Below are 12,605 nucleotides of genomic sequence, written 5' to 3' on the forward strand. Positions count from 1 at the left end.
GATTTTTAATAATTAGCACAATGTATATAACACACTTTCCATTGTGCCTAGAACTCATAAATGGCTTTACAAAAGGTCTGTACTGTTTGTGTGCCCTCAAGGACTGTATGTGGCATATAAAAGTGCTCAAATACAGTGCTGAGTCCAAATCTGATGCATGATGAAGAAGGAATATTCTTCAGCTATTTTTGATCTGGTAATGTAATGGCTAGCCAGCCATCTTGCAATAGTTATACCAGACCTGAAGCAACTCTAGCACTGTAGCCAACTGTCTTTGGAAACAAGATCAAATGATCAATCCATCAGTAAATTATTGATTCAGCTCCCTGCTCTAGACAGGCGATAAGATTCTTGACCTTAAGAGTCAAGTCAGGTAGACTACATAAATGAATCTTTATAGATAGTGTTGTACAGAATATAACCTACAGGGAAGTTGGCTGAGGTAATTAAGGAATACTTCACAGAGTTGAAATCTGAGCTTCAGTGGACAGAGGAGCCTGGCAGGCTACAGTCCACGGGGTTGCAAAGAGTCAGCGCACACACACACATACTCTGGGGGCTTGCCAGATGGTGCTAGTGGTAAAGACACACTGCAGGAGACACAATCTGGAGACACAATTCAGGAGACACAAAAGATGCAGTTTCAGTCCCTGGGTTGGGAAGATCCCCTGGAGAAGGAAATGGCAATCCACTCCAGTATTTTTGCCTAGGTAATTCCAAGGACAGAGAAGTCTGGTGGGCTGGGGTCGCAAAGAATTGGACATAACTGAACACACACCATGCTCTGGCTAAAGAAACTATAGGGTCATATACCTACAAATGGATATCCCTGTTGACCTGAAGAGTCCATGTATCAGGCCAGTGGCCTCAGCCCTTAAACCTTGAAATCTGATTTTTTTAATCTCATGTAATAATGAAAACTGGAGCTTCCCAGCTGGTGCAGCGGTAAAGAATCTGCCTACCATGCACAAGACCCAGAAGACACAGGATCGAGCCCTGGGTCTGGAAGATGCCTTGGAGGAAAAAATGGAAACCCACTCCAGCATTCTCACCTGGAAAATCCCAAGCACAGAGGAGCCTGGTGGGCTACAGTCCACAGGGTCACAAACAGTCAGACACAACTGAGCACACACAATAATGAAAACAAAATGGACCGTTCATCAATGCGTAGTTAACGAAGGGATGATTTGTGCCTGGATTTGACCGATTAGATATGCTTAATTTATTGGGGGAGAGGTTTTTTAAGTGGCAATTTCTTGAGGCATGTTAAGATACTTTTTTCTCCAATGGGAAGAAAAGCAGTTGGTAGATTGTCATAATCCTTGTATTCAAGTTTTCTGAGTAGCTTCAGCAAATGTTATGCCAGAGGGTAAAATTCTACGTATCTGGGCCTTTCTTTTTTCTGGGGAGGGGGGCGGAGAATGGCATTGAAACATGTATCTGGGCCTTTCAAACTAGCGCAGGCGTCTTATAAAAGAAAACTTACCGTGGTGGACTTAGTTACAGCGATGGTGCATTTCTGCCAGCAGAGGCAAGGTTATGAGATTACACTGGACTGGCTTTCATCCTATTTGTGTCTAACTCTTCAGTGACCCAGACTCTTGGCTTCTATATACAGGAACCCAAAGTCATTAACTTTGTTTTAGGATATTTTTTTTCAAGTGGGAATATTTTGACACCTCAGAAATTTTATGTGTAAGTGATAGCTGAACTATAATTATTCAGGTGAATTACAACTCAGAAGAGTGAAAAGAAATTCAGAAATAAGAACAGAGCCACTGAAACTATACTGGAAATCACAAAGAAGGAAAATAGTAAAACTATTTCCAGAAAACTGGAAATAGGCAGATCTTAAGAATGGGGAAGTGGGGAAGGGGGTGGGTGGGGAGCTATTACCATCAAGCCTGATGTTAGCCCTCACCAAAGTTCTGAAACAAATTAATTCAGCATGTATAGAATGTATGCCTCCTAGATCTCATGTACTTTGTAAAAGTTGGAAAATGAAGCAGTAATTCTTAAAAGCCAAAATGAAATTGCTAAGTAGTCTGAAATGTCTTCTTTTAAATCATAAGGATTGTCATATTCACTTACCTCGGAAAATACTACCCAGCCGAGGGGCCCTATGTTGGACCGTGTTCCCTGCACAGTCATTGTCGTGAGAGTCCCAATCAGAGAGTGGGCTCGGGCACCCCTCCCCTCTCGGTGCTCCCCCAAGTTTGTACACACGCCTCTTCCCTCCAGACCAGCGTCCAGAGGGGAGAAATCACAGCCCACGTCTGACTGCATTGCTCTTGTCCCGCCCTTTTACAAAATGAAGCTACCAAAAACAAACTTAGATTCTTTCAGGGACTCAAATTACTATATAGGGTCAAAGAAACATACATTCTCAAAACTAGTTTAGTTGGTTGTTACAGCACCCAAACATCTACTTCAAAACATCTGCTTTAAATAAACATTTGAAGATGGATGTGTCTACTGTAATGTATTGATTTTCCCTTTTTGTGGCAGTTAAGCCAGTGAAACTAACAGTGATAGGATAATGTGAATCTTCTTTATGGAGAAATATCTTTAAGGACAAAAACATTTTTGTATCATATAAAATGATATAAAGGTTTTTTCCTGTTAAGTTGTGTCCTATTATAGAAACAGAGATGAAAGAGACATTTCTATGAAATAATTTTAGAAACAGAGGGAAAAATTAAACCTTCCAACCAAATGGTATGTGGGTCTCTATGATTGGAACATAGTTGCCCAAAAATATGTCAATTCAAATCTTCACAGGAAAGATTTGGTATAGTTCTCACTATTTTTGTTTTCATTTATATAAAAAAGATCTCCTATAGTTTATATGTACTTCATTTTTAAATTGCTAAAACCATTGCACATGGTAAAGAAATGAGAGGAAGAATGCAATGATTTCTTAAGTTGTGGTTTTTGACAATGAGATATGTCTCCTACCAGCATAGCAAATAGCTAATAGCCTATCATAAATTCATTTGTTTTAAGACAGACTCCCCTGATAACAGAGGTCATTGGTTCCACAGATTAGTTCAGAATGCGGTCTGAGGTTCTGAAAGTCCTTGCCCAGAAAAGAAAAACAATTCATGTGAAGTGAGCTTATGACCGTGTACAGGATAGTTAAGGACATTTTGGCTGAAATAACAGTTCCTGGCTAATTTTAGTCTGATCAGTTAAGCCACATGTGAGCATCAACCACTCTGAGTCAGTTAATTCAATAAGCACTCTTTTATAGCACATGCATGCATTCTAAATAGCTCCAGTCATGTCCAGCTGTTTACAATGCTATGGGCTGTAGCTTACCAGGCTCCTCAGTCCACGGGATTCTCCAGGCAAGAATACTGGAGTGGGTTGCCTTGTGGGATTCCCCTCCTCCTAGGGATCTTCCTGACCCAGGAATCAAACCCAAGTCTCAAGTCTCTTGCATTGACTGGTGGGTTCTTTACCACAAGCACCACCTGGGGAGGCTCAGTCTTACACAAATCATGTCCTTTGTCCCCAGAGTCTATTCCCCCTTCGAGAGGGTCCCATCAGAAGGACCCTTTTAAAACACAAAGCTGATCGCATCTGTCCTCTGGTCAGAGTCCCTGCTGTGGCCTCCAGAGCCCTGCATGGTGGGCCCCTGGACTGCCCTCCAGCCTCACCTGCTGTCTCCCTTCCCTTGGTTGTTCCAGTCCTGTCACTCTGGCCTTCTGGCAGGTTCCGGACCACGCCAGGCACATCCCCTCCTTGGTGATGTGTACTCCTGTTCCCTTCACATAGGTCCCTGCGTGGCTCAGCCCTCTGCTGAAATGCCCTCTCAGCAGAGAGGTCTGCCCAGCCATTGACTGTCTGACCTGTAGTGATGGCCCATCTCCCTGACAACCGCTGCCCGTGGTTCCCCCTCTACTCCCTTGTCTAGCTTTTGTATTAAAAAAATTTTTGAGGTGACTTTTTTCAATTTTTACTTTATATTGGGGTGTAGTTGATTCACAACATTGCGTAAGTTTCAGGTTACAGCAGTGGGTCGGTTATGCATATGCAAATATCTATTCTTCAGATTCTTTTCCCGTATAGGCTATTACAGAATAGTGATAGAGTTCCCTGTGGCAGACGGTAGACCCTTGTGGATTCTTTATTTCATATGGAGTAGTGCTAATTTATTCCTCCCCCCGCCTTTACCTTTTGGTAACCATGTTTGTTTTCTATGTCTGTAAGTCTGTTTCTGTTTTGAATAGTATGGAAGTTCCTCAAAAAACTAAAAATAGAGCTACCATATGATCCTGCAATTCCACTTCTGGGTGTATATCCCAAGAAAAACATAATTCAAAAAATACATGCATCCCTATGTTCACAGCAGCAGTATTTCCAATAGCCGAGACATAGAAGCAACCTAACTGTCCACTGACAGACGAATGGATAGAGAGGTTAATACATAGCTTATACACAGTATAGCTTATACATAGTATAATAGTATACATAGTATAGTGTAGCATATACATAGTATAAGCTATTAGATGATTTATTGTAAAATAGGTAATTTATTATATTTCTTCTTTTGCCTGCTTTTTGATGAGAGATTTACAGAAGTTTTTTGCAAAACATGACAAAACAAGGTTCTCTAGAGTTGCTTTTGGCATTTATGGTCTAAACATAATCGTATTGCATTTTTAACAGCTAAATGAATTCCATAAGAAGAGAACCATACTTACTCTCTATCCTCTCTGCTTGAAACCCACAGACGTCTTGCTGGAAACGCTCTGACGTACATTCCCAAGGGAGCATTTGCTGGCCTTTACAGTCTTAAAGTTCTGTAAGTAAACCGAGTATTGTTTGTTATAGTTCTGACTTTAGTGTCAAGTGGATGCTAATTAATTTGTAAGGACTGAGTTCCTCTAATAAACCATTTAGAGCTATGGGATAATTTATCTACATTCTAGTCTGTCTTCATTGGTATCATAGAACCATGTATCTGGCTGGGTTCATGTGTCAAAAAACCTCATTTCTCCTTTTCTTACCTTAATCTCAAAAATGTATTTGCCCCTAAAATAACCAGCTTATCAGCTGCAACTTGTGAAAGAGTATTTCCCTTTCTTTTTTGTGCTATGAAGTTGGGGTGAGTTTCTTGAGTCATTCTGATTCAAGTGAATAAATTATTATTACGCTTCTAATCCCAAAGAAAGGCAATGCCAAAGAATGCTCAAACTACCGCACAATTGCACTCATCTTACACGCTAGTAAAGTAATGCTCAAAATTCTCCAAGCCAGGCTTCAGTAATACGTGAACCATGAACTTCCAGATGTTCAAGCTGGTTTTAAAAAGGCAGAGGAACCAGAGATCAAATTGCCAACATCTGCTAGATCATCAAAAAAGCAAGAGAGTTCCAGAAAAACATCTATTTCTGCTTTACTGACTATGCCAAAGACTTTGAATGTGTGGATCACAATAAACTGTGGAAAATTCTGAAAGAGATGGGAATACCAGACCACCTGACCTGCCTCTTGAGAAACCTATATGCAGGTCAGAAAGCAACAGTTAGAACCGGACATGAAACAATAGACTGGTTCCAAATAGGAAAAGAAGTACCTCAAGGCTGTATATTGTCACCCTGCTTATTTAACTTCTATGCAGAGTACATCATGAGAAACGCTGGACTGGAAGAAGCACCAGCTGGAATCAAGATTGCTGGGAGAATGATCAATAACCTCAGATATGCAGATGATACCACCCTTATGGCAGAAAGTGAAGAAGAACTAAAAAGCCTCTTGATGAAAGTGAAGGAGGAGAGTGAAAAAGATGGCTTAAAGCTCAACATTCAGAAAACGAAGATCATGGCATCTGGTCCCATCACGCCATGGGAAATAGATGGGGAAACAGTGGAAACAGTGTCAGACTTATTTTGGGGGGCTCCAAAATCACTGCAAAAATGACTGCAGCCATGAAATTAAAAGACACTTACTCCTTGGGAGGAAAGTTATGACCAACCTAGATAGCATATTCAAAAGCAGAGACATTACTTTGCCAACAAAGGTCTGTCTAGTCAAGGCTATGGTTTTTCCTGTGGTCATGTATGGATGTGAGAGCTGGACTGTGGAGAAAGCTGAGCACTGAAGAATTGATGCGTTTGAACTGTGGTGTTGAAGAAGACTCTTGAGAGTCCCTTGGACTGCAAGGAGATCCAACCAGTCCATTCTGAAGGAGATCAACCCTGGGATTTCTTTGGAAGAAACGATGCTAAAGCTCAAACTCCAGTACTTTGGCCACCTCATGCGAAGAGTTGACTCACTGGAAAAGACTCTGGTGCTGGGAGGGATTAGGGGCAGGAGGAGAAGGGGACGACAGAGGATGAGATGGCTGGATGGCATCACCAACTCGATGGATGTGAGTTTGAGTGAACTCCGGGAGTTGATGATGGACAGGGAGGCCTGGCGTGCTGCGATTCATGGGGTTGCGAAGAGTCGGACATGACTGAGCGGCTGAACTGAACTGAACTGATGCTGACAGAATGAGATTACAGCCTCAAACCATTTGCAGAATTTGTTTCCTTATAATCACTGAATAAAGATCAGCTAAAAAATCAAGTTTATGTTCCACTTGTGAATACATGTAGAAAAATCTAGTAGTAAGGTATAGTAAATGCATAGTAAAAATGAGTAGCTTTTTAATTGAAAAATGTTAATTCACTAAGACTTGTAAGAAATGGGCTTTCTTACTGTCTAATGTCCAACTTCCTAATTTTCTATCAGAAAACTCTTTATTATTGGTACTTTCTTCTTCTAGTACCCATTGTTTAATTTTTCAGTTTATTCTGTGTAGGAAGAAAGGGAACGTTTTAGAGGAAATAGATAACACAAGTTGAAAGCTCTACCAAGAAAGTTTTATTTCAGAGAAAATAAGCTGATTTTATTTCCTTTCTTTTATTTTTTTATTATTTTTTAATTTATTTATTTTAATTGGAGGTTAATTACTTTACAATATTGTATTGGTTTTGCCATACATCAACATGTATCCGCCACAGGTATACACGTGTTCCCCATCCTGAACCCCTCTCCCTCCTCCCTCCCCGTACCATCCCTCTGAGTCATCCCAGTGCACCAGCCCCAAGCATCTATTACCTTTCTTTTAGATAAATGTTATGAATGCTAAAGAAGCATTTGGTATATTTCTGGTTAATGGAAACTGCATTTCACTGACCTGAGGGATACACAGGCTATTTTAAAAAGCAATTTTATTTACACTTAATATTTTGTTAAAAGTTAAATTTAAAAGCAGAACTGTTATTTAGTCTTGATCTACTTAGGTGATTGGGTTTGGTCTCCCTACCTTTGAATTATTTTTACTATTATGTAGGAAGATTTTTAAGTTGTCATACAACCAAATCCTTATGTTAATTCATCATAAGGTAAAATTTAGGGCTGTAGCACTGATTCTAATGTGCCTATATTTCCATGAATCCACCAAAATATTTGGAACCATTCAAAATGCATTAGATACATCAAGTTTAGATAAAACAACTAAGATGTTTTTCCTATATTGAGCTAGGTACCACTACGTATTTTGATGACTTTTAAAATTATATTGGAATCAATTATTTTAATCACTTAACAGAATACATATTGGATACACTGAACTAGAGTGTGTGTGTGGGGGGGGGTGGGTGTGTGTACATGCTCACACACGTATCACTCAAAGTGTCATTGAACAAATTATTGCTGGAAATACAAAGATCAGTAAGTATGGCCATGCCCTCAGAGAGCTTACAATCTCGGGGTAGATTGTGGGATCAAAACAGTGTGACCAAGAGAAACAGGTCGCTCTGGCTCTATGGAACCGCGAGGAAAGGGCTCTATCTAGTTTGATGGTTCAGATTCTATTTCCTCAAAGAGATGTTTCTCCAAAGAGATGACCTGGGCCCCAGACCTTGAAGCACAACTAGGGACTAACCAAGCGCATTAGGTGGCTGATTGAGGGGTAATATGCACAGAGACACAGGCAGGAGGAACCGAGGACAACCAGCCCTAAGCAAGTGGTGCTTGAGCATTCAGGACAAAGTGGAAAGGAAATGAAGACAAGAAAGGGTCCTGGTCCCAGGGATCCTGTATGTCATGTCAGAAAAGCTTGGACAGTATTATGTTCTGAGCAAGATGAGAAGTCAGAAAAGAGATGCAAACAAAGGACTGACGCTTCCAACTTTGCACTACAGCTGGACCACTGTCAACGTGAGGGTGATTCAAAAGGAGCGAGACCCATACCAGGAATTCTATTCACTCTTCCCTTTGTTTTACTAACTTAAAGACAACAAGCAAATTCAGCTGTTAAATATTTGGAAAGGATTGGATTGGCCCAAAAATTCATTTGGATTTTCCCATACGATGTAATGAAGAAACCCAAACAAATGTTTTGGCCAACCCAACGTTTAGTGTTAGAGCAGTGGTTCTCCACCACGGTCATCACACCTGCCACAGAATGTTTTGGAAATCTGGGGAGGCATCTTCAGTTTTCCAGATGACTCGTTTGTAGTCAGTTGTCCTGCGATGTGCCGCTCAGCCCAGCATAAAGAATCCCTCTGCATTCCTTTTGACTTCTGACTGTCCCTCCACACCAGACATCAATCGGTAACACTCCCACGGGCTTCCTGGTGGCTCAGTGGTAAAGAATCTGCCTGCCGGGGGAGGAGACACGGGTTCAATCCCTGGTCTGGGAGGATCCCCCAAGCACAGAGCAGCTAAGCCTGTGTGCCAGAACTACTGAGTCTGTGCCCTACTGAGCCCACATGCTGTGACTGAAGAGCAGCCCCGACTCCACAACTGGAGAAAGGCCCTCGAGGCAGAAATAAATCACATAAATAACAGTGACAGAAAAAGCTGTCATATGTAACAATACTGAGAGGTTTTACCAAAAGTTCTGCATACGTGTAATAATCTGTACTTGAAAAATGAAATGAAATAAATATAGTCTCTCAAAAATGATTGAATAATTAACACAGTTTGTACATCCTGTGATTTCTACCCACATATGTGTTTGAAATTGATATTAGTGCAATAGAATTACCTCAGAAATCACAAAATAAATTAAAGATATATAACTGTGAAATTGTAAAACATCTTCTTAAAAATATCAGTAAATTTGCAGAGAAATGTGAAACATAGGGTTCTCACTGAATTTCATTAACAAAGATTTGCTTTATAAACATTTCACATTATGGCCTTTTAAAATGTTGGGAGCACAAGCTCACAAAATATATGCTTGATGACTGTATAATGGTTTATTGTGGGGTGGCCTGTTGCATATTTAATCTTACACTTCCACTATCCAGGAGGGTCTACCACCCAGCTTCTATGAAGGCAGTATTATAACTGTTTCTTTTTTCCAATTTAGCCTCAATTCCGTGTTGTCTGTGGTGGGATTTGCCCTCGAGGGCCTCTTGAAGTACTAAAAAACAGATGCTCACCTCAGCATGTGTTGGAACTTTGAGATAGGCTGGGTGTTCTCCGTGGTATTTCAGTCCTATCTTGTAAAAGAGAGAGGATTATTTTGATATCACTGTTGTCAATAAGAAGCATTCATTTGTGAGAATCTCCATGCTCATCTGTGAGAATGTAATATGTCTTGGCATGTTATCTTTATTTTAATAAAAGTTATTTCCTTCTTTCCCATAAAATATAAAGTAAGCATATTCTGTTACGTCTTAACTATAGATTTTAGTCTAGTATCCGTTTAGACCTCTACTCTCATTTCCCTGTTCTTGGATGGAATAACTTCTGATCATGTATTTTTCTCATTTCCAACCATCTTCATTAAAAACCGAGGCAAGTATCTGACTCTTTCGTAGGAAGACCTTCTAAGATAGTCACATCTGAGCATCACATATACAATGATACATATATCCCCTTATTATAAATTACTTCTATTTCTCCTTTATAATGCAGTTAAAGCAGTATATTATGTTGATTCTTTTCCTTTAAAAAGATGTGTGTAGATAGCTCTATTTTTATGAACTTTATCTTAACATAACAGATGAAGCGTTACAAAATATTTGGTTTTAAAGGGAAAATTGGGTCCAATAAGGTTGCAAACCACAGTGCTAGAGGTAAAATGCTGAGCAAAGCAGTTATAAAGTCCAAAAGTCATTGGAAGAAAGAAATAATTGATTATACTGAGGCATGGTGAGAAAGGTAATATACAAGTAATATTCATCTCAGGCCCTGACCAATATAAGGAAGGTAAAAAGAAGGGCAGCTGGTAAAAGGAGGAGAAAGATAGTAGTAATTCAGTCCTGCTGCTGCTGCTGCTGCTAAGTCACCTCAGTGGTGTCCGACTCTGTGCGACCCCATAGATGGCAGCCCACCAGGCTCCCCCGTCCCTAGGATTCTCCAGGCAAGAACACTGGAGTGGGTTGCCATTTCCTTCTCCTAGAAGATGGGGAATGAAGACCCCAACAACCCTTCTGGTGAGAGCTGTTTTATATCAGAAATCTTGTTATTGTGAGCTCTGGAAGATCATTAAAATTTAAGATGACTATTCCTATAAATATAGGTCTTCATAAAAATTAATTATTGGTTTGGTATTGCAAAATACCCAGTCACGTGGAATTCTAAACCAGGCTCCCCTCAACAAAGGCGCATTCTCTTGTGTAAGCCATTCAGTCAAGCAATGGCTTGTCCTCTTTTGCCACCAGCACCAGAACCAAAGCCACATGGACGGAATGGATAAAACTAGCCAGCAGAGTGTCACGACTACCCAGAGTTCTTTCATTCCAAAAAAAGAGCCTGGAAACTACTTGATATCTAAACACGGGGCAAGTAGGCAGAGAGAATACCTAAGGATCAAGCCAGTATTACAGAGTACCCTTTCAACATATAATTTCATCTCTCTTACATCTCTGTACCTGTACCTGATCTTATTTAGTGCTGTTGGCCAAAAAAAAGATAATTTATTGTTAAAGTAGTTTGGGGACACTATAATGTAATTGTGAATATTTTAAAACTCCTAGGGGAAAGAAATTAAGAAAATATGAGGTCATCCTTTGTCTCTAGAGAAAGTGTTTCATTTTCTTTTCTTACCCATATGTGAATGATAAAAATGAAGTTGTAAGTACCTAAGCCCTCACTCAGTTCATGGTAAATTCTGCTTATACTGACTGTGCTGAATAAAGGATTATTTATAAAAGAAATCAGCAGCTGTGTTGTGAATGCACTCTGTTTTAATTGTACTCCATAGTGCTATAAACCCTTTGTTTTGTCTCCCACTGGAATATCTTAAACAAAAACAGAATTTTCTAATTAGCTCACTGGAGACTTGTAAGTCTATAATGAAGATAATTTATTTTTGTTTTGTCATTTGAAAGTAATTAAACAAAAGTTATTTATTTAGGGAGAGATCAAAACTTAAGTGATTTTTTAAAATTGTATTTTTGGTGTTTTACTGATAGATATGGTAGAAAATTAAATTGCAGGGAGGTAGCTCAGGGTAGCTTTAAAAGTCATCATTAGTAAAGTTTGTTTAAGTTCCATTTTCTGAAGTCAAATATATCAAACTACCAAGAAAGTTTGCAACTATTCAGTGAAGAAAAGCTATTTAAATATCTCTTACCCTCTACTCCAATTTTCCAATATTTTAGAAAGACTACAGTATAAAGGTTTCAGTATTTGGTTAGCAAAGCATAGAAGGACAATTCAATACATACTTTGAGCCAGTAACATTTTACCTACAAAGCTTAGACATCATTTAATTCCATTATCTCTATCTTATCATTTAAATTTATCACACAATTAATGAGGCATTTAGAAAACATTTTTGTCAAGTTAAAATTATATCATATATTAAAACTGCTTGGAAAGGTATAAAATAACATAGAAATGTAAACTTTTAATATTTAGGTAAATTATGCAAAGTACAGCATTTGAGCCACAATTTTCCCAATTCTCTAATCAGTAATTAAAGTGTGAGGTCTCTCTAAATCTTGACCTTGTTCTTAAAGAACCAATATATTTTGAGACTTTTGATTTATGAAATGTTAATTGAATGCAAGATTTAAATAATGAAATTACTTGTTTAAAACTACTAGATTACAAGTGACAGAATTATATTTCTTAGAAAACTGAATCTCAGTCCCAGTGAGAAAAGCATAAATTTTATGATCTCCAAGTGGCTCAGATGGTAAAGAATCCGCCTGCAATGCAGGAGACCTGGATTCGATCCCTGGGTTGGGAAGATCCCCTGGAGGAGGGCACGGCAACCCACTCCAGTGTTCTTGCCTGGAGAATCCCCATGGACAGAGGAGCCCGGCGGGCTACAGTCCATGGGGTCGCAAAGAGTATGACACTGAGCGACTAAGCAGAGCAAACATTGTTCACCTCTTATTCGATATGAGCTTACATTTTCGTATATGAAAAAGTGAGTGTTCGTTGCTCCGCTGTGTCTGACTCTGCAATCTCATGGACTGTAGCCCACCAAGTTCCTCTGTCCATGGAATTTTCCAGGCAAGGTTACTGGAGTGGGTTGCCATTCCCTTCTCCAGGGGATCTTCCTGACCCAGGGAGTGAACCCGGGTCTCCTGGACTACAGGCAGATTCTTTACCGTGCAAGCTACCAGGAAAGCCCTAGC

At 39.6% G+C, this 12,605-nt stretch overlaps 1 protein-coding gene across 1 annotated transcript in view; it reads left to right on the plus strand.

Annotated features, from left to right (window-relative positions):
• The window catches only part of LGR5 (leucine rich repeat containing G protein-coupled receptor 5), a 131,813-nt gene that overhangs the window by 71,131 nt on the left and 48,077 nt on the right, over positions 1-12,605 (plus strand). Inside the window, exon 3 of the mRNA XM_042246516.1 lies at positions 4,739-4,810. Coding sequence (XP_042102450.1) covers positions 4,739-4,810 — 72 coding nt within the window. The remainder of the gene's footprint in view (positions 1-4,738; positions 4,811-12,605) is intronic.

The sequence above is a fragment of the Ovis aries genome, chromosome 3 (assembly GCF_016772045.2).
Source record: "Ovis aries strain OAR_USU_Benz2616 breed Rambouillet chromosome 3, ARS-UI_Ramb_v3.0, whole genome shotgun sequence".
In the NCBI taxonomy this organism is placed as follows: domain Eukaryota; kingdom Metazoa; phylum Chordata; class Mammalia; order Artiodactyla; family Bovidae; genus Ovis; species Ovis aries.